The 18,307-nt window shown below is 61.5% G+C and overlaps 2 protein-coding genes across 9 annotated transcripts; one reads left to right on the top strand and one right to left on the bottom strand.

Annotated features, from left to right (window-relative positions):
* The first annotated feature begins 65 nt into the window (after nt 1-65).
* Nucleotides 66-6,553, top strand: GOLGA7B (golgin A7 family member B). Of its 3 annotated transcripts, none has more exons than XM_019617731.3 (5): nt 66-1,655; nt 4,768-4,893; nt 5,173-5,325; nt 5,417-5,518; nt 5,626-6,553. In XM_019617731.3, exons 1-5 carry the CDS (start codon nt 1,113-1,115, stop codon nt 5,716-5,718), a joined length of 1,017 nt encoding a protein of 338 aa, XP_019473276.2. In that variant the 5' UTR covers nt 66-1,112; the 3' UTR covers nt 5,719-6,553. The 3 variants fall into 3 exon arrangements, with proteins under 3 accessions (XP_019473276.2, XP_085085823.1, XP_085085824.1); XM_085229697.1 differs by lacking the exon at nt 66-1,655 and adding an exon at nt 3,029-3,325; XM_085229698.1 differs by lacking the exon at nt 66-1,655 and adding an exon at nt 3,338-4,229.
* Nucleotides 6,554-6,849: 296 nt separating this feature from the next.
* CRTAC1 (cartilage acidic protein 1) lies at nt 6,850-16,836 on the bottom strand. Of its 6 annotated transcripts, none has more exons than XM_085229687.1 (15): nt 16,692-16,836; nt 13,669-13,865; nt 12,237-12,433; nt 11,340-11,470; nt 10,663-10,819; nt 10,085-10,219; nt 9,718-9,863; nt 9,442-9,578; nt 8,772-8,854; nt 8,574-8,674; nt 8,331-8,499; nt 8,115-8,260; nt 7,972-8,014; nt 7,586-7,729; nt 7,127-7,380 (listed from the first exon to the last, which is right to left on the bottom strand). In XM_085229687.1, exons 1-15 carry the CDS (start codon nt 16,743-16,745, stop codon nt 7,268-7,270), a joined length of 1,953 nt encoding a protein of 650 aa, XP_085085813.1. In that variant the 5' UTR covers nt 16,746-16,836; the 3' UTR covers nt 7,127-7,267. The 6 variants fall into 6 exon arrangements, with proteins under 6 accessions (XP_085085810.1, XP_085085809.1, XP_085085811.1 ...); XM_085229686.1 differs by having other exon boundaries at nt 16,632-16,771; XM_085229684.1 differs by lacking the exon at nt 7,972-8,014 and having other exon boundaries at nt 6,850-7,380.
* Nucleotides 16,837-18,307: the final 1,471 nt, after the last annotated feature.

Genomic DNA, 18,307 nt, shown 5'->3' with positions numbered 1-18,307 from the left:
TGGCTGCTGGCCCCCCCCCCGGCATGGCCCCCCGGCCCCACGCCAGGCCGCCCGCTGTGCTCCCGCCCTCCCTCCCTCCCTTGCACCGCAGGGTGGGTGCACAGGGATGCTCCGCATCCCTCTCATGTCACGCACTCGGGAAGGGACGGTGCACCTCACTACTCACCAACACCCCATCCTGACTGGGGACAGGAGACACTGGTTCCAACCCCTGTGTCTCCCTTGGAGTAGGGTTATGGGGATCACCCCAAGGCTACATAGTGCACTTGAGCCCAGTGCCACCTGCAGTCTCCGCTCTGTCCCTTGCCTCAGAGCTGGTTTTTGTGTCACCCTGCATCATCCTGGGGCACCCCAACTACTTGCTCACCATTGAGATGGAATGATAGAGCTGGGAGGGGACACTCAGGCCCTTTCCCTGGTGCCTGAGGCATGGGAAGAACCAGAGCCTTCTTGAGACCTGCCCAGTCCACATTCCCTCTTCTCCTTGGAGACAGGCCAGGGGTACCGGGATGAGGACCCCATTAGAAACCCATTTGTCTGCAGGGGTTATCTGGAACACCCCCTCCCATTGCAGCAATCGATGTCCCGACCTGGTCAGCACTCCCGCGCTTCCCCCAGCTCCTGATTGCCGGATAAGGTTGCTCAGTTAATGGCCAATAGAGCAAACAGCCTGGTGTGAGCTGTGATAGCAGCTGCCCTTTGCACCGGGCAGGGGGCAGGGACCACCCCGCAGATCCATCAGGAGCTGTCTGCCACAGGGCTGTGCAAAAACCTCACACACCAAGCTTATGCCTGCAGCCTGTTTGTCCTGCCTGTGCCCTGGATTTATGGTGCCCAGGGATGCACGGTGCCAAAGGATGCCCAGAGCTCAGGGATACTTGGTGCCCAGGGATGCTCAGTGCTCAGGGATGCTCAATGCCACCCCAGGATCTGATTTCACCTCCCCTGGGCCAAGCCCCAGAGATGGCACTGCTAATGTATAACTGCCGGGGAGCATGATAAGATAGAGCCACCTGTTATCAGGACTGCCCGGTAGCAGGAGGGAGGCATTGGGCTGCCAGAGAAGCAGAGAGATTGCCTGGAGAAAAATGCTGATAGAAAAGAGCTAACCCATGATGGATGAGCTGGGACAAGGCAGCTCGGCTAATTGCAATGGGCTTATGCTCGGAAGGGGCCAGGGAGCGGGAGCTCCAAGGGCGGGGGTGATGGGGGCAGAGGGAGCCTGTGGGATACTCACAAGGTGCCCAGGTGTGATGCTGAGTACGCCTCGCTCTGAGCCCTGGCGGGTAGGGTCAGGGAGTGAGGGGCTCCCTGCCAACTGCTGGGCCACTATCTGTCACGATATCTTCATTAGAGCCACTGAGCCACTTCCTGGAAGCAGGGCTGGGGGCAGCAGTACATGCGTCCTTTTCCTGCCAGGTGTCCTCTGCCCAGGAGTCCTTTCTGCACTCCTCTTGCACTTGTTCCCATGTCCCCATCCAGCACCCACGCAGTGGGCTGAAGGACAGACACTTGTGCCTGTCACTCTGAGCAGCCCGGCCACCAGCCCTGCCACCGCCTGTGTCACACTTCACGGCACTGAGACCCAGACTGGGACCATGGGGGCTGGTCCCTCTTCGGTGGAGACCTCGGAGATGGCCAGCCCTGGGGACACGGTAAGGGGACATGCCCTGCTAGGGGCTGCTCCGCTTTTCCATAGAAGCGCTGGCAGGGGCTGTGCAAGGGGCTGCGAGGCACAAGGACTAACACTGGTGCAAGGCTCTGGCTCTGCTGCAGGAGGGCAAATCCTGCTGCCGTGGGAAGCGGAGCATGGGCACAATGCTGTGGTGTCCGGTCTCTCAGACCCTATCCTTGGCACTTCCAGAGTCAGTGCCGTATGTTCCTTGCACTCAGTTTGCCCCACAGCGAGGTGCAGGAGGAAGGAGAGGGCAGGAGGGGGGCACAATGGGGCCAAGACCCTGGGATTGCAGACTTCCAGGGCGGGCAGAAGGCAGTGGTGACCACGCACTTGCCCTGCGCCCACACACACTCCCACTTGTCTCACAGCCCCAGGAATGCAGCTGGCAGTGCTCCGGGCACAGCTGTGGGGCCGCAGCCACCCTGGCTTCCTCCCAGCCCCTCGGCAGCTCTGCCCTTGCTCATAAATCCTGTGAGCACACAGAGCCACTGTGTGCTGCCTGCCTGCCCCCAGCCCTATGCAGTGCAGGGATGGGGCATGGCCCATATGGGGACTCCTTTGCATGAGGATGGCATGCATGGGGACATGGGGACCTCTTGGCAGTGCTGCTCCCCGCACTTCATTGAACAGTTCTGTGAGGACAGCAGCGTGCTCACCTCAGGCTGTGGGCAATTTGGGGCAGTGTCCCACGGCCTGTGATGCCCGTGGGGCAGAGGCAGTGCTTGGGTGCCTGGATTTGGTGTGGGAAACATCCTCCCATGCTGATACATGCACACCTGCTGTCTCCCTGGAAAGGTTATCGCCGCTTCCCCACCACATCCCAAATGTCACCATTGTCCTCAATGGGGCAGTGAGCTCATTCTCCCCCCGCCATTAATTAAAGCCCCCCCAGCACTGTGTGAAGCAGCTGCCAAGGCTGGCACTGCCTTGCTCCCTTTGAAGCAGAGCTGCTGACAGTCCCTATGAGAAGGGGGCACGGGTCTCCTCCCGCTGTATGAGGGCTGGACCCATTCTGGGGCAGGGTTGCTGAGGGGGTGACAAACATGGGCTGTGTGGAACTGACCCCAAAGCAAGGGTTTTTTGCTGCTATTGGAGCAAGAGCAGCATTAGGGTAGTGGAACTGGGGCATGACTGTGGGGCAACTCACCTAGGTGTAGAGAATAATGGGAATAAAGGCAGCTCCTGCCACAGCCATGTGAGCAGTGCCTCTGCTGCCAGGGAACCTAAAAATAGTCCCCCAGGCTCAGCAGATGGAGAAGGGCCATCTGGTTACAGCTGAGAAGCCCACGATGGGGAATCTGGCAGGGGATCTGGCAGGGCCTGGGGGGGCTGGGGCAGAGCAGTGGGGCCAGGGGCTGTGTGGGGGGGGGGAGCCCACAAGAAAGGCCCAGCATGGAGCCCCAAGGGGACATCCAGTGTCACAGCTCCAGGGGACAGCCACCAGCCATGGCCCCTTCCCAACCAACCCAGCTCCCACAGGGGGAACACACGTGGGCACAGCCCAGAGGATGCACACAGGGGTGTCAGGGAGAGCTGTGCTCCCCACAGCTGCTCTCGGCCCCTCTCCACTGCTTGGGAGAGTGAACCTCATCTCTCCACAGGCGAGACATTGCCATGGCAACTGGCACGGCCACTGCCAGGCAGGAGGTGAGTGGTGACGCGGTGTGACATTCGGTGTGAGAGAGGGACATGGGTGTGGGGGCATCTTGGGACACACCTGGGTATGCACATATCCCTGCAGGGATGCACATATCCCCAGGTGTGGATATCTGCAACTCCAAATGTAGATCTGTGCATCCCCAGACGTGCGTGCACTGTGCTGAGGCTCTGTACCCACTGCTTGTTGCTTTTTTTGCCGGTGTTCCTATAGGTGCAGAGGAAGGGCTTGCTGTCCTTCCACCCTGCATGGGCCCTGTGCCACCACACATCAACCCCTCCCCTGCTATGCCCTCCTCCTCTAGGGAGAACGTCTGTTTTCTCCCCGTTTGCCATTTCTCTGCCTCTAATTGAGCTGTCAATGGGCAGAGATTACAGGGAATCTGTTAGCACTCCTCTCTGATGTCTGCCTGCGCTGTGCTCGCGGCACCCGCTCTGCAGCTGCAAATTCTGCACGAGCAGCACTCAGCCACGTACCCGGGCAGGGCGGGCTGCCAGCCCCACGGCCAGCCTCCCCAGTACCCCCGTGTCCTTCCCATGGGGTGTAGCCTCCCATCACCCCCGTGCCTTCCACGCTGCAGCACCCCCGGGCAGCCAATTCCCAGCCACCCCCACAGCCGCCCCCGATCGGTCCGGCTCCCTCCGGGCTCGGTGCAGGCAGCAGCGGGCGCCCATCCCCGGGGCCGGGCGGCTGCGCACACGTTGCGGCCGGGCCCGCCTCCGCCTCCGCCGCGCGGCTCAGCAGCACCGCGGACAGCGCCGGTGCCGCCCGCTCGGTTCTGCCCGGCTCGGTTCGGCTCGGCCCGGCCCCGCCGCCGGCTCCGGTTCCCCCGCGCGGCCCGACCCAGAGCAGCACGGCCCGGCCCGGGGCGCACGGAGCGCCATGGCCACGGAGGTGGGTGTGCGGGTGCCCGGGGCTGTGCGGGGTGGGGCTGGAGCCCTGCGGGGTCCGCACTCACAGAGGGGCCCTTGTGCATGCAGGGTGCCAGCGGTGCGGCTGGAGGGGCGTGGGGTTGGGGTTGGGGTGGGGTGTCCTTGATGGAGAGGTCCATGTGGGGCTGCAGTCTGAGGGGTCTGACTCTCTCCCTTTGTCCCCTCCATTCTCCTCTCCATCCCGGCTCTGTTCCAACACCTGGAGGCTGGAGTGGGTCCTGGCGCCTCGTAGGGTGCCAGGGTTATGCCATCCCAGCCCTTCCGGCTGCACAGCTGCTGCAGCCCCACAGCAGCAATCCCTTGTTCCCCTCCTCCTGACAGCATCCTGCTGAGGACTGAGGACGATCCCTGTGCCACCGTTAGGCCTTGTCCCACCGTGGACACGGGGCCATGCTGGAGTCTGTGGGAATGGCACCCACAGTGGGATGTGTGGCGACCTTCCCCCCCACCCCCACCCCCCAGGCTGTATCCCCCCAGCTCACCCCACTGCAACCCCCCAGGTACACAGCCTGCAGGAGCTGCGGCGCAGCGCGTCCCTGGCCACCAAGGTCTTTGTGCAGCGGGACTACAGTGATGGGACCACGTGCCAGTTCCAGACTAAGTTCCCCCCGGAGCTGGAGAGCCGGGTAGGATGCCTGGCAGTGTGCGTGGGGGTGCCCTATATTCAGAGTCCTATTGGGGTTTGTCTAAACAAAAGGGAGAGGGCATGGGGGGGCTGTGTGGCCCTGAGCCAGCTCTGGATGTCTGCCCTGGGCAAAGTATGCACCATCTCTCCTGGGGATTGTAGGTGGGCAATGGGCAGGGAGCAGCTGAGAAGGAAGGAGAGGATTAGGTGGTCCCTAGGGCATCCCAGGGATGGGGATAGCTGCTGGCCAAGCATCTCTTCATGGCAGCTTCTGCCCCAGATTGAGCGTCAGCTGTTTGAGGAGACCGTGAAAACTCTCAATGGGTTCTATGCTGAAGCGGAGAAGATCGGGGGCAGCTCATACCTGGAGGGGTGCCTGGCCTGTGCCACTGCCTACTTCATCTTCCTCTGCATGGAGACACACTACGAGAAGGTGCTGATGCCCTGGGGAGGGCAAAGGAAGTGGGGGGGTTGGAGGGGGTACCAGGGCCGGAGGGTACTCAGTGTCCCCCTTGCACTCACAGGTCCTGAAGAAGATCTCCAAGTATATCCAGGAGCAGAACGAGAAGGTCTATGCACCACGGGGGCTGCTGCTCACTGACCCCCTGGAGCGTGGCATGAGAGTTGTATCCTCTGGGATAAGGGGGAATGAGGGTGAGGGGTGGGGGGACACCGGCAGCGGGCAGGGAGGCTGTGGCTGATGCATCCCACGGCTCTCCTTAGCAGTGCCCAGATTGAGATCTCCATCTACGAGGACCGGTGCAGCAGCGGCAGCTCCAGCAGTGGCAGCTCCAGCAGCAGCAGCAGCGGTGGGGGGGGGCGGTGACTGGCAGGGGGAGGTCCCTGCAGGGACGCGTACTGCCGGGACAGCCGCCTCTCTGAGATCCGCAGGCTGCACTACCAGAGCACCCGCTTCTGAGTCCAGAGTGGGTGGGAGGGGACATGGGGGGCCAGGTGTCCTCTGTGCCATGTGCCCCCTGCGGTGGCTCTGCCCCTGCCCAGACCCACTGCAGGCAGAAATCACTGCTGGGGTGTCCCAGGTGCTTCCCACTGAACCAAACCAGTGCCAAAGGGCTCCCGCATCCTCCCCTCACCCCAAGTGAAAGAGCTCACCCTGCAGTGCTCCAGCAGCGCTGAAGCCAGGGGGATATGGCCTCGTGTCCCTGTGTTACTTCATCTGCATGATGGTGCTGTGCGTTCACCCTTTGTGCTGCCCCAAAGGTTCTGGCTGCATCCTGCTCCCTCCCATCCCCAGTCAGCTCCTTGTGCCAGGACAGGAAGCACAAATCCTCCTGCCCACACATCCCGCATGCATCCTCACCCTCCCTGCAGCATACAGTACCCCTGTGGCGCTGGGGGGCTGTAGGGGGTGTGTCTCCTGCTTGCACCCTGCCCATCACCCCAAAGGTGCCAAACCTGCAGAGCTGCTCTGATGCAGCACCCCTGGCTACAGCACCCACTCTTGCAACCTGTGGTGGGGGACCCCCGAGGGGGAAAGCCGGGTCCCTGTAACATCCAGTACCTGGGAGGGAGCTTCAGGGCCATAGAGGGAGGAGGACCCGGACCCACAGGAGGGTGGTGAGGCTCTGGTGCACCCTGTGGGGCACCCTGCATGGAAACTGATGGAGACCTTCAATAAACCTCATGCTTCGGCCCTGCTAGCTACTCTGCCTCCTCCTGCATCGGGGCTGTGTTGGGGCTGGGCACCCCAGTGCAATAGGTGCCATAGGACTGGCCCCATGTGTAGACTGAGTATGGGGCAATAAGTGGGAGGGCATGGTGCAGTACACGCCCTGTGGGACAAGCAGAGAAAGCAGGACAGAGATTGGTTTACTCACATGGCACGGCTGGCACAGGGGCTGTGCCTGGGGGAAATGGAGGGCTGGGAGGGTGGGTGGGGGTTGGAATCCAGGGCAGAATAGTGGCTCCCACCCTGTTGAAAGCCTGAGCTCAGCTCAGCCGGCAAATAGACAGTGTATAGTTTATTGGGAGGGTTCTCCAGGAGATGGGCTGGAAGACTGAGCAGGGTCCAACTCCAAACAGCAGGGTCAAGAAGTTAAAAAACAAACTGAGGGGACTTTCCCCTGCTGGGTTGGGGGGAGCCTCCTCTGCTGGGGTTGCCCCCCCCCCCCGGGCAGAGGGGACTTGAAAAGCACATGTGGCTCAGGCCAAACCAGCAGGCACATGGCACGGGATCGAGGCGACGGAGCCAGTGATGCGGGGTTAGTGCTGGGGCTTCAGTCCTGGGCTGCAATGTGGGGACGATGCTGTGGTCCCTTGCCCATCCAGGGCAGTTCCACATGGGGAGAGAGAAAAAGAGACAGGCAGAGGCTGGCTGATCCTTCGCCAAGGCTGCTTGGGTGTTACAGGCAGGGTTAAAGTGCATAGAGGCATAGGCAGAGTCCGAAGCCCAGAGAGAGGAGAATGCGTTCGGGGGCCCAGGGCCAGCTCCCAGTGGAGGGGTATCCCCCCAAAAAGGCCACCTGAGCTGCTTGGAGAATGAGAAAAGGAGCAGGAAAGAAAGAGAGTTGGGTGGTCAGCAGCAAGTGGGTGGTACGGGACCAGCAAACATGGAGGCACATAGCTGTGGGGCTGGGGCATAGGCAACCACTGGAGGGACAGGGGTGGCTGTGCCTGGGTGGGTACATCACCATCCCAAGGTGCTGCTCCAGTGTATCACCACCATCACTCACCCACACATGCTGTGCCATCCTCATTGGGCTCAAAGCCACGAGCGCAGCGCTTGTTGCTGCGGCAGCGGTACCCGCCATAGGTGTTGATGCAGATGGGCTTCTCCCGGGGGCAGACAAAGGGGAACTCAGCACATTCGTTGGTGTCTGTGGATAGAGGGGAGGGGGGGGGTGATGTGGCCAGGCTGGGAACTGCCAGTGGTGTGCCCTGGCTCCCACTGTGCGTAAGCGTGGATGTGGCCATTCACAGCTGAACACGACCACGTCCCCACTTCTGCTGCGTCACTTGTGTCAGCCATGCACCCCCTGCCCCCTCAGAGCCCAGGCTCCCAGAGCACATGCCCAACAGCCATACTCTGGGTTTCAGCCATGCCTGTGTCTGCACTCACCTACACAGCGTCCGTTCTCGTGCTGGGAGAATCCCTGCCCGCACTGCGTTTGGGGAGAAGCAGACACTGGGATGGGGCAGCCCCAAGGCAACAGAGCTCAGCCCCGCATTCCTGTCCCCTGATCACTCCCCGTGGGTCCTCACCTCCAGCAGGGTGGGCACCGGTGGCTTCTCTGTGTCTCGGGGATAGGGGACCTCCAGGACAGAGTTGGTCTCGCTGCTGGCCACCGCTCGCACCAGGACACGGCCATCGGGCCACGTCACCTCCAGGCTGCTGGCTTCGTCACGTCCTGTGGGCAGGCAGCCTGTCACTGGGTGCAGGGAGGGCTGGCAGCCTCTTGCCCCCACCCCAGGGCTCACCCAGTCCAAAGTGTGCTACGGGCTCCATTTCGCACAGGTACCCTGAGCCGCCATCGATGATACGCAGATGGGCACCGCTGCGCCGTGTGAACAGCACCACCTTGGCTCCTCGTGCAAAGGCCCCAAAGCGGGTGCGCGGCACAACCCGCAGCCAGTTGTTGCCAGCACCCTGCAGCAGAGGGGAGGAAGGTTGAGCTGGAGGGACACAGGGACCGAGACACCTAGAGGAACCCCTTTGCTCACCTGGGTGCTCTTGAAGATGGAGAGTGGCTGTGCCATGGACTCGCCGTGGGATAGGATCAGATCCAGCATCCCATCGCCATCAAAATCTGTCACTGCACCTCCTGTGCACAGAGCAACAGGTCATGGGTTTGGCTCTCATGGTGATGGCAGCACCCTGGTGGTGCTGTGTCACCCCCAGCCCTGCCCTGCAGCACCCACCAGTGCCTCGTCCCTCAGGCTCCAGCGCATCCCCCGGGTTCAGCTCTTCTACGATGGGGTCTGAGTGCTCCCTGCGGATGAGCCTGTTGAGGACAGGCAGGGTGTTAGTGCCAGCCCTTGTGTCCCCATGACATCCAGCAGCTCTCCACCTTGAAGCAGCCTGGCAGAGAGGTGACACCCAGAGGGGACAGGGCCACCCCCAAGGGTGTTGGGGTGGGGTGGCTGGTGTCTGGACATGCACATCTCATCCCTGCTCCACGGAGGAATGACAGGGATGTCACAAGGGCATGGATCTGAGCTGCAGAGCAGCAGCATCATCTCCAAACGCTGCCGCAACCCCTGGGGACTCCCAGCTCCCCCCAAACCATCGCCTTCCATCTGCCCACTGTGCCGACACGGTGAGGGGGTGCCGCAGAGCAGTGGTGAGGAATTGATCCCCACAATTAGCTGCAGCAGGGAACAAGCTTCCACACAGCTGTGATCAGCAGCATGGGGACCCCAGAGGCTGCTGCAGGCACAGCCGCAGGGCTGCTAATGACATAGGGAAGGGCTCAGGCATGGCTCCTTGATGAGCAGAGTCGGAGCTCTCGCCCCACACGTGGCACCAATGGAGAAGAGCATGGTGAGGGCTGCTTGGCTCCCGCTGTGGGGCATGGCCCCCCAGCCCTACCGGAACAGGCGGTTAGCAGAAGAGCCGCGGTAGGCAATGTTATTGAAGAAGACCTCCAGCTCCTGATCATTGTCAAAGTCAGCAGCGATGACAGTGCGGACGGGGGATGGCATGGAGAATTTGGGAGTGGCGATGTCCTGTGTGAGAAATGGGTACGGGCTGGTGATGTGAGGACACTGCTCCTCAGTTTCCATCCCCACTGGGAACCAGAGCTCAAAGCCAAACTGGCTCAGCATGAAAGCTGGTGGTTGGGGATGTTCCAGCCCCAGCCCTCACCCGAAATTTGATGCGCCCGGGGGCCCCTGCCTGCAGGTAGAGGCGGTGTGGCCCATTCCAGTTGCCATAGACAATGTCCACACGGCCATCGCGGTTGAAGTCAGCCAATGCCACACCACGCCCGTGCTGGTAGGGGTCATCCAGCCCTGCGAGCAGCAAGGGGACAGGGAGACAGGACACTCAATCCTGGGACAACTCCCCAAGATACGTCCTGGAACATGGCCCCCAGTCCCCATATTGGCCTCCCCACGCTGCATCCTTGCATCAGTGATGCCCCTCCTGTGGCCAATGGGGCCGTCAATCTTCATGGTCCCTCCAGCACTGTGCTCAGCTCATCTGGTGTCATCTCCCCCCACCCTCTACTCACCCACCACAGCTGCCACGTCCCGGTATGTCCCATCCCCACGGTTGTGGAAGAGGAAGTTGGGGCTGTTCTCGTTCCCGCAGAAGATGTCAGAAGCACTGTCACTCAGGATCGGGCCTACAGCCACACCACGGCCCCCTGGGGACAGCAGCCAGTGGTAAGTTTGTCCCCTGCTTTGGGGGCTGCATGTCCCTGCATCAGTTTCAGTGTTCCCAAGACCCCCTCCTCTCCCTCCCTCCTCCTTCACTCCCTCTCATCAGGAGCTAATTGGGGCTGGCAGCCGCTTGTGTCACATCCAACCTAATCACTGCCATCGCCATGGTGACAACACTCCTAATTATCAAGAATTTACCGCCGCAGAGACGGGGCACGCGGCAGTCCCCCATAGTGGCTGGCATGCACCCTGCATCCCCAGGTCCTAAGGACGCTGCCAGGGAACCAGCAGGATGACAGCGGGGTCCTGCTGGGTGGCTGCCACGCGCAGTGGGGTGGCCACTAGGTGGGGCAGTCAGGCAGGCAATGTATGGCACCTGCGGTGTGGGTCACGGCGCAGGTCGCCGATGCTCACGTCCTCTCCATACCTGTGTACTTGCTGACACCAGCCTGGGCGGCCACGTCCACCAGCACCACGATGCCACGGGCAGGGTCACTAGCAGTCACGTCCATCTCCAGCAGTGCGTGTGGGCCCACCTTGCCGCTGGCGTAGTTGGCGATGTAGATAGAGTACCTGCCCGAGCCCTGCGGCCGGCAGCACCGCCTCAGCTCCCTGTGCCTCCACCTCAGCCCGTGGGGTTGGGTTTGGCCTCCATCCTCCCTGCTGTCGGGTTCCCTAATGGCCATAGTCAAGAGCACCCTGCACTGGGGATGGTTGTGCTTTCCCACTGGGACGTGCCCCATCACCTCCACCGTCTCCAAGCTCAGTGCTGATGTTCAGTTCATGCCACACTCCCTGCTGTGACAGGTGCCCCCCCCGTCCCCACCGCCCCCCTTGTCCCGTGCAGCAGCTGGGCCCTGATTTAGCGATAATCATTGGGAAACAAACTGCTGGGGGAGGAGGAAGAAGAAAGAGCAGGTGACAGGGACATAAATCACCTCGACAGGCGCGTTTATCAGCCAGCGGCAACTGTGTGGACGAATGCCCAGAGCCCTGATGGCCGGGGGGGCTGCGAGCCCTTACAGCCACCAACCGGCTGCCGGGGGCACCAGTGGAGTGGGACGTGGCCCGGGTGAGGGGCTGCCCCACACTCTGCCTGCTCACCGTGCGATCCACACAGGCGACGGAGCGCCCGGCGAAGCGGCTGGCCACGTCGCGGTTCACTTCGTCGCTCAGCAGGTCCTCCCAGCGCCCGTTGCGGAGTTTGAAGAGCTTATCCGTGTAGGTGGCCATGCCTGTGGGATGTGGTCAGGGGCTGCCGCAACTATCCTCCCTCCGAGCTTGTCCCAATGGGACATGACCCTTGCTCTGTTCCCTCAACTGTTGCCACCGGCAAAGTTCCCATAACCCGTAAGTGCCACTGGGAGACACATGGAAGAATCAACTCATTAAGTTAAAACGTGTCCCAATGGGGTACAGCCAGTGGAGGCAAAAATCAATGCAGTGCCAGGCACAGACAGTGAGCCATGGTGCTGTGACAGTGCCAGTGGCATTGCCTGATTTAGAGATGGGCACACAGACAGCCAATGCCAGCTCTGGTAATTGGAGAATGAAAACACATCTGCAGCAGTGGGACCAGGCAGAGCTGGTATGGAGCAGAGACACGGGGAACTTTGGGGATCCCTTGGGGCACAGGTGTCCCCTCCCCAGGGCTGGCATGCCCAGGAGCTGCGACAGCACCAGTAAAGCAGGATGAGACTCTGGCTTGGTACAGAGGCACAGTTCTGCCACCATCACGGGGGTCAGCACGCATGGGTACGCTCACGTCCTGGTGGCATGGCAGTCCCAGTGGTGATGGGACACTGCCATCCCCTCAGGGTGCCATGGAGAGGGTGACTGGTAGTGCTGACTCAGCATCAGGCTGGGCTCAGCGTCCCGCCCGCGCTGCCATCAATCAATGGAGCCACTCAACTGGGAAATTAACTCCAGCCCGCACACATCCCTCACGCGCCGAAGGTCATGGGCAGCCGTGACGGGCCCCCCCCTGTGCCTGGAGCTCACCGGAGAAGGCATTGTTGGTGTTGAGGAAGTAGATTTCCTCCCGGCCATCCCCATCAACGTCACACGCTGTCACACCGATAGCATTGCCCGGCCGGTCCCGCAGCGCATAGTAAGGGGAGCTGTGCTCATCCTCTGCCACATTGACCAGCCGGCCCCGCGCCTTGTCGTACTTGAGCACCAGGTTGGGGCCATTGTATCTGTAGGCATGAACAGATGGATCCTGGAGCTGGGAATGGCATGACAGCCCCTGTCCCATCCCCTTGTGCAGGTGGCCAAGCAGGATCTGGGCATCAGCAGCTTGAGGGGCACAGCAAAGACATGCATGGCGTGTGGTAGCCAAGGATCTCCTGCCTCCCTCTTCTTCCAGCTGTGGCTGCCATGGGGAGGGCTTAGCCTGGCGTCACACGTCAGCCTGGCCTGGGCATCCTGGGTAGAGTCAGGGTAGGATGGGGCAGGTTCCCTTCTTGCAGCCTTTTCCCAGGGCAGGAAAGGCAGCACGCAAGGCAAATCTGCTCAGCACGCTGTGCCCCACAGGCTCCCCGCCTGTTCCTGCCCCATGCACCGTAAACAAGTTACACAACGGGCACTGTGCTGCTTACAAAACCAATCCTGGCTGCTTGGCTCAGCCCTGCTGATGCAGTGACCTGGGCCCTGCTGGGTGTTCCTGGCTGCCCAGGCTTGCTGCACTGTTGGGCAGACACCCTATGTCCATGCCCCATATATCAAGCACGGTGCCAGCCCATGCTGGGCTCATGGGGTGAGATACTCCCTTCCAGGCGAGGACACATGTACAAGCCTCCCTCATGGATGAGCATGCTATGCCACTGTCTCACTGCCATGGCAGGAGCCTGTGCCACTGTCTCCACTATCCCCAGCCAGGGCAGGACCTGCCAGCAGCAGCTGCTCTGTGTCCAGCCCTGCTCGGGTGCTGGGACAGCACAGCACACGGCTCCTGCATCACTGGCTCCTGCCAGCCCTTCCAAGCCATCACACCCATACAGGGCTATAAAAAACCTCCAGCCAATTAAATGAATCTCCGGAGAGCACTGAGTCCTGTCAGCGGAGCCGAGCTGGCTCAGGCTCGAGCTGCCTCTGTACTGAGGGGTGGGACCCAGCCGTTGGGCAGCTGCCATCATCCCACAGCAAGAGGACCCAGCCCCGGAGGAGTGTCCCCATGCAGATGGCAGATGCAGATGCTGGCAGTGCCACCATACACCTCCTCCTAGATGGAGGGATGGGAATTAGTGATGCGCCCCAGCAGAGCAGTGAGACCAACTGCCTGCAGCTGGAAGCTCAGCTGGGCACCACGTGTGCTTTTTGGAGAAAACAGTGAGTTTGGAAAGGCTGCCAGCCCTGGGACACAGGGCTTCGAGGAGCTCCTGGCACTGCAGGGCCACCATGTCTTACTGCCCCCAAGACTGTCACTACTCACCCTGCCACTACGATCTCAAAGCTGCCATCAGCATCCAGGTCAGTGACAGCCACGCCGTAGTTGAGCTGTGTGGGGTTGCTGTCGTAGTCAGGCGGGAGCAGTTGGTGGGTGACAGCGGTGAACATGGGCTCACTGCGCTGGGAGCCCTCACTGGGCCAGGCCAGGGACAGCAGGCACAGCGTCAGCATCCTGGGCACCTGAGACAGACCTGCAGCCGCTCAGCTCTGCTGGTTGCACCACCAAGACCCCATTCCACAGAGCCCGAGCATCATCCTTGCACGAGCTATTCTTCCTCCACCACTCGCCACCCACCCCACTCAGTAACCCACAACCCTTCAATTCTCCAGCCCTGAGACCTCAGGCATTGCTGTGTGACTCCAACATGCCTCGGTTTCCCCATCCTGCCATCGCTGTTTCTCTTGGGGACTCTGTGGGGTAAGTACCTGCCCAGCTGGATGGTGGGAGGGGTTGTCTGCACAGGGCTGCAGCCATGAGAAGGTGACAGGAGACTGGGAGGAGAGGCTCAATTAACCTGGACTGCGGAGGACTGTGGCTGCCAGCATTGCTGGCAAGGCTGCGGAACTTTGGAGCTGGCTCTGACCTGGCTTTAGAGTGGGTGACAAGTGAGGTGGCACTCAAGACTGCTGCACTCACTGTGGGCCGGGCAGTCCCCTCCAGAAAAGTCCAGCAGCAGCAGCAAGCTGCATGGCACCAGCTGTGAGCAAGGCCCTGTGTACAGGTGCTCCAGCTGCAAGCAAGAGCAGCCATCCCTGCTCCCACAGTCTGGAGGAAGGGCTGGGATGCCCAGCAAGGGATACTACTCCGTGTGGCCATGACAGGGCTGTTCCAAATTCTTTAGGAGCATCCCCCAAAAGACAAGCAGTGGGGAAAGGTGACCAGTTTCACTGTCAGCCTGTCCTTGTGCCATGGGCCCTGTGTGGCCAGCTTGGGGAGGGGAAGATGCCCTGTTCTTGGACCTTGGTAGACTGTCACCATCAGCCTGCTGCTGCCTCCCTGGGGAGGGAGAAGACTCCAAGGATCTTACCCCAAGGTTTATCTGAGAAGCATGGGGACAAGGCACAGAGCATCTGCCCATGCATAGAGACATGAGCACAGGGTTGTCCTCTGATTCCCCAACCCTATCTCTGTCCCCAGCCAGCACGGTGCAGCATTCCCTTGCCTTGTGCCTCTCCAGGGAACTGTCCCCATGCCATCAATGGGGCTCTGTCTCTCCTTCAGCTCCCGTTCCCTGTGGCTTGGCCCACTCCCCAGGCACACCCCCACTCCATCCAGCTGCAGCCAGAATCCCTCCAAGCTAGATGAAGCTTTTCCAGGAGGAAACAATGTTCCTGATTGGAAACAAAAGGCTCTTCCCCGTGGATCCGGTTCTGGGTGCCATGGTGGAGGCTGCCCGGCCCAGAGCCAGGCTGTTTTGGGAAAAGGGAGGGAGGTCCAGGCTCAATGTGCTGAATGCAAGAGGCTCTGTGGCTTCCAGCACAGCACAAGGATGTTTGAGGCAACAGGGTCCTGCTTGTATGCCTATGGCAGAGCTCAGCTCTCTCCTGTGAGAGAGAGCCGTGTCCCAGCTCATGTCTTGGCATTCAGTGGCAAGGTCAATCCAAGTGCTGCAGTCACACTGGAACTCCTGCTCAGCGTGGCTAAGCCTGGTGGCATGGAGCTGAAGTGGTCAGAAGGGATAGAGGGAAGATGGGAGCAAGGCAGGGGTGCCATGGGCGCCCACACAGGGCACAACTGGGTAGCATGGGAAAGTAGTGCTGGTCCAACAGCTGCTCCCTGGCACTGTCATTCCCATGCAAGGCTGCTGCCAAAGGGGAGCCTGAGGGGAGAACAGGATGGGGTGAGGGCAACACCATGGTGCACAAACCTGGGAAGGTCACACCCCACAGGCCTGTTACCACAGGTAGGGAGATGCTGCCCCAGGGCTCCTCACGTACATAGCTGTGGTCCCCAGCACACATCATAGGGACATGGGAGTTGGCCACTTCCATGGCCACCCTGTCCCCGTGACATCGCTGCCGCCATGCTGCGTGTCCCCAGTGTCATGCGTCACCACTGCGGCAACATCCCATCCCGGGCCACATCCCATCCCAGACCAGCACTGCCATAACATCGCGTGACATTGCGCAGCAGGAGCCCCACCACACCCCAAAGCCACCTCACAGCAGTGACAGCACGGTAACATCACAGCATCGCATGACATCATGCTGCATGTGTCCCAGTGACACCATATCCCCCTTCCCATCATTCCCAGGCCACCACAGCCAAACTTGCCAGGGTAGAGGACAGGTGGCAAGCATCTTGCACTCAGTCTCCTCTGTCCCAGAGGGGCTGTGGTATCCCATGGATGCCAGAGCCCCAAACAGCCCTGATTCTGCAGTGCCTGTGCTCTGGCTGAAGCCACAAGCCCTGATCCCACTGCTGTGGGCTCAGCGCTGTGAACCTCACACCCCTCACACGGGACCTGGTCCCTGTATGCATCCCACAATGGATGCTCCCAATGGGCTTCACGCCTGCAGTTCCTAAGCAGAGATGGTCCCTGTTCTCTCCCATGCTCAGCACTGGACCCAGCATGCTGGGGCTCAGCCAACAGCAGCTCATGCAGTATGGAGACAAGCAGTCACCTTATCTCGGAGCTCAGCCCAAAGGGACATCGGGTCCTTGGGGGGGCTCAGCCGTGGCACCGCGCAGCCAGCCCCTTCCTGCACAGGTGGAGGGGCAGAGGGACCCCTCCAGCCCCACAGTGACCAAGTGGGGATATCTCCAAAGAGAAGAACTGCCCCTTCCCTCCCGTTGCCCATCACCACCCCAACGTCCCCGCGGGTGCTCCCCTACTGCCAGCCCCCCTCCAAAACCCCACTCCAAGGCAGCACCCCTATCCCCCCCATCCCATCCCCAACTCCGCCGCCCACTCCCCTCCGCGCTTCCCAACTTCCCGCACCCACCCCCGACTCCCCGGCAAAGTTGGCGGCGGGGCGGAGGCGCGGGGCCCTCTTTCTACTCACGGGCGCGGGGGGCTGCCCGGTGCCCCCGCGGCGGCGGTGGCGGGGGGAGCGCATCCCGCAGCGCCCGCCTCGCCGCCCGCCTCGCCGCCCGCCTCCCGGTTCCGCGCCGCCCGACTCCCGACGGCTCCGGCCGCCCGTGCGGGGTTTATGTAGCGCTGGGCGGCCGCGGCAGCGCCAATGAGCGGGGCGAGGGGTGCCGCTGCCAATGGAGAGCGGGGAGGTGGGGCTGTGCGGAGCTGATTTACTGCCCGAAATTGCAGTGGAAGCACGGCCGGGCAGCGCCGGGTGATACGGAGCCAAAATATGATGGGGGGACCCGCTGAGGCATGTGGCAAGAGAGTGGCTCGTAACCTTCACGGGGCGGTGGGTCGCTCTGTCCCATCGTGTCCCGCACCGTCCCTCACTGTCAGGCTGCCCCCAAAAGCTTTGGGACCATGGGGTCCCAGCAATGCTTACCCAGGAGCTGGAGCTGGGCGATGGGGATCAAAATCCTGACTGCAGCCACTCAGAGGCACTTTCCCCCTCGCTGATTCCTCCCCCTCCTGCAGTGATTTCTACCCAAAGCGCAGCAGGATTTGTTCCCCACTGACTGCAATGATGCACAGAGCTGCCCCATCCCAACTGCTGTGCCCAATAGAGTAATGTAACTGTGAGTATGGAGAGATGTCAGCCCCCAAAGCTGTGCCCAAGGGCTCAGCATCGTCCCCATGCCATCTCCTGCATGACCCTGGGTGCAGGGCATCTGCTTCACTGCTGGGGACCTGGGGACTGGTTGCACAAGGCACTGCCATGCCAAAACCTTGCAGCTATTGGATGCTGAGCTGGGCTTGCATGCAGCCCACCTTCCTTCCCATAGTGTCTGCTGCACAGAGCCCCCCGTGAGGCAGTGGTAGCATGGGGACGGTGCTGGCAGGGCACTGGTCAGGTCATCCCAGCAGAACACGTCTACAGGAACCCAGCATGGAGCCTAGGGATGCAGCCACCTCATTGCAACGAGCGGCAGCAGGAGCCCGCGCCGTGATGGGCCGTGCTGAGTGGCTGATCTCCTGCCCTGCTGAAACCTTTATTTCTCATTCGAACGTGTCTGGCTTCAGCTCCTGCCTGTTTCTCGCAGTTCTCCTCTCCCTGCTGGATTGGAGAGCTCTCAGCCCCAGTGATTGTTTCCCACAGTGCTGCTGCCACGTGATTATCAAGTACCCCTGTACACTCCATTTCCGATGACCCCTCTTGCAGTGCGGCTGAGCACTGGCCATGGAATCTGCTATGGGCTCCTGGTCCCCATGCTGGGCTGGCCATGCCCAGCCCCACCGATGCTGGGAATGAAAGGGGGCACGGCAGCACCCAGGCTCTTTTGGGAGATGCGGAAGGTGGGCACGGCCCTGGCGGGGTATGCACGTGGAGATGACGGAGGTGCATAGAGACTGGCTGTGCGTCGCATGGCCCTGCGCTGAGGACCGATGGTGGCGGCGACGGGGACAATGGACAGGAAATTAGAGCGAGGCGGCAGTGAGACATGCTGCTGGGGGAAGGGAGTCGGAGGGCTGCAGGCAGCGCGGGCATGCAGTGTGAGCGCTGCACCAGCGCCTACATCTCCAGGGCAGCGCTCTCCTGGCTTT

This window comes from Meleagris gallopavo, chromosome 8, assembly GCF_905368555.1.
Source record: "Meleagris gallopavo chromosome 8, MGAL_WU_HG_1.1, whole genome shotgun sequence".
NCBI lineage: Eukaryota > Metazoa > Chordata > Aves > Galliformes > Phasianidae > Meleagris > Meleagris gallopavo.
This window is presented reverse-complemented; position numbering and strand designations above follow the sequence as displayed.

What these genes read in the sequence shown, in the direction of transcription:
- GOLGA7B (XM_019617731.3), top strand. Translation starts at nt 1,113, where the DNA reads ATGATGGATGAGCTGGGACAAGGCAGCTCGGCTAATTGCAATGGGCTT. An exon ending in CCCCGGAGCTGGAGAGCCGG is followed by an intron (nt 4,894 to 5,172) that starts GTAGGATGCCTG and finishes CTTCTGCCCCAG; the next exon opens with ATTGAGCGTCAGCTGTTTGA. An exon ending in TGGAGACACACTACGAGAAG is followed by an intron (nt 5,326 to 5,416) that starts GTGCTGATGCCC and finishes TTGCACTCACAG; the next exon opens with GTCCTGAAGAAGATCTCCAA.
- CRTAC1 (XM_085229683.1), bottom strand. Translation starts at nt 16,745, where the DNA reads ATGCGCTCCCCCCGCCACCGCCGCCGCGGGGGCACCGGGCAGCCCCCC. An exon ending in GGACGTGGCAGCTGTGGTGG is followed by an intron (nt 9,864 to 10,084) that starts GTGAGTAGAGGG and finishes TGCTGCTCGCAG; the next exon opens with GGCTGGATGACCCCTACCAG. An exon ending in CCGGGCGCATCAAATTTCGG is followed by an intron (nt 9,579 to 9,717) that starts GTGAGGGCTGGG and finishes TTTCTCACACAG; the next exon opens with GACATCGCCACTCCCAAATT.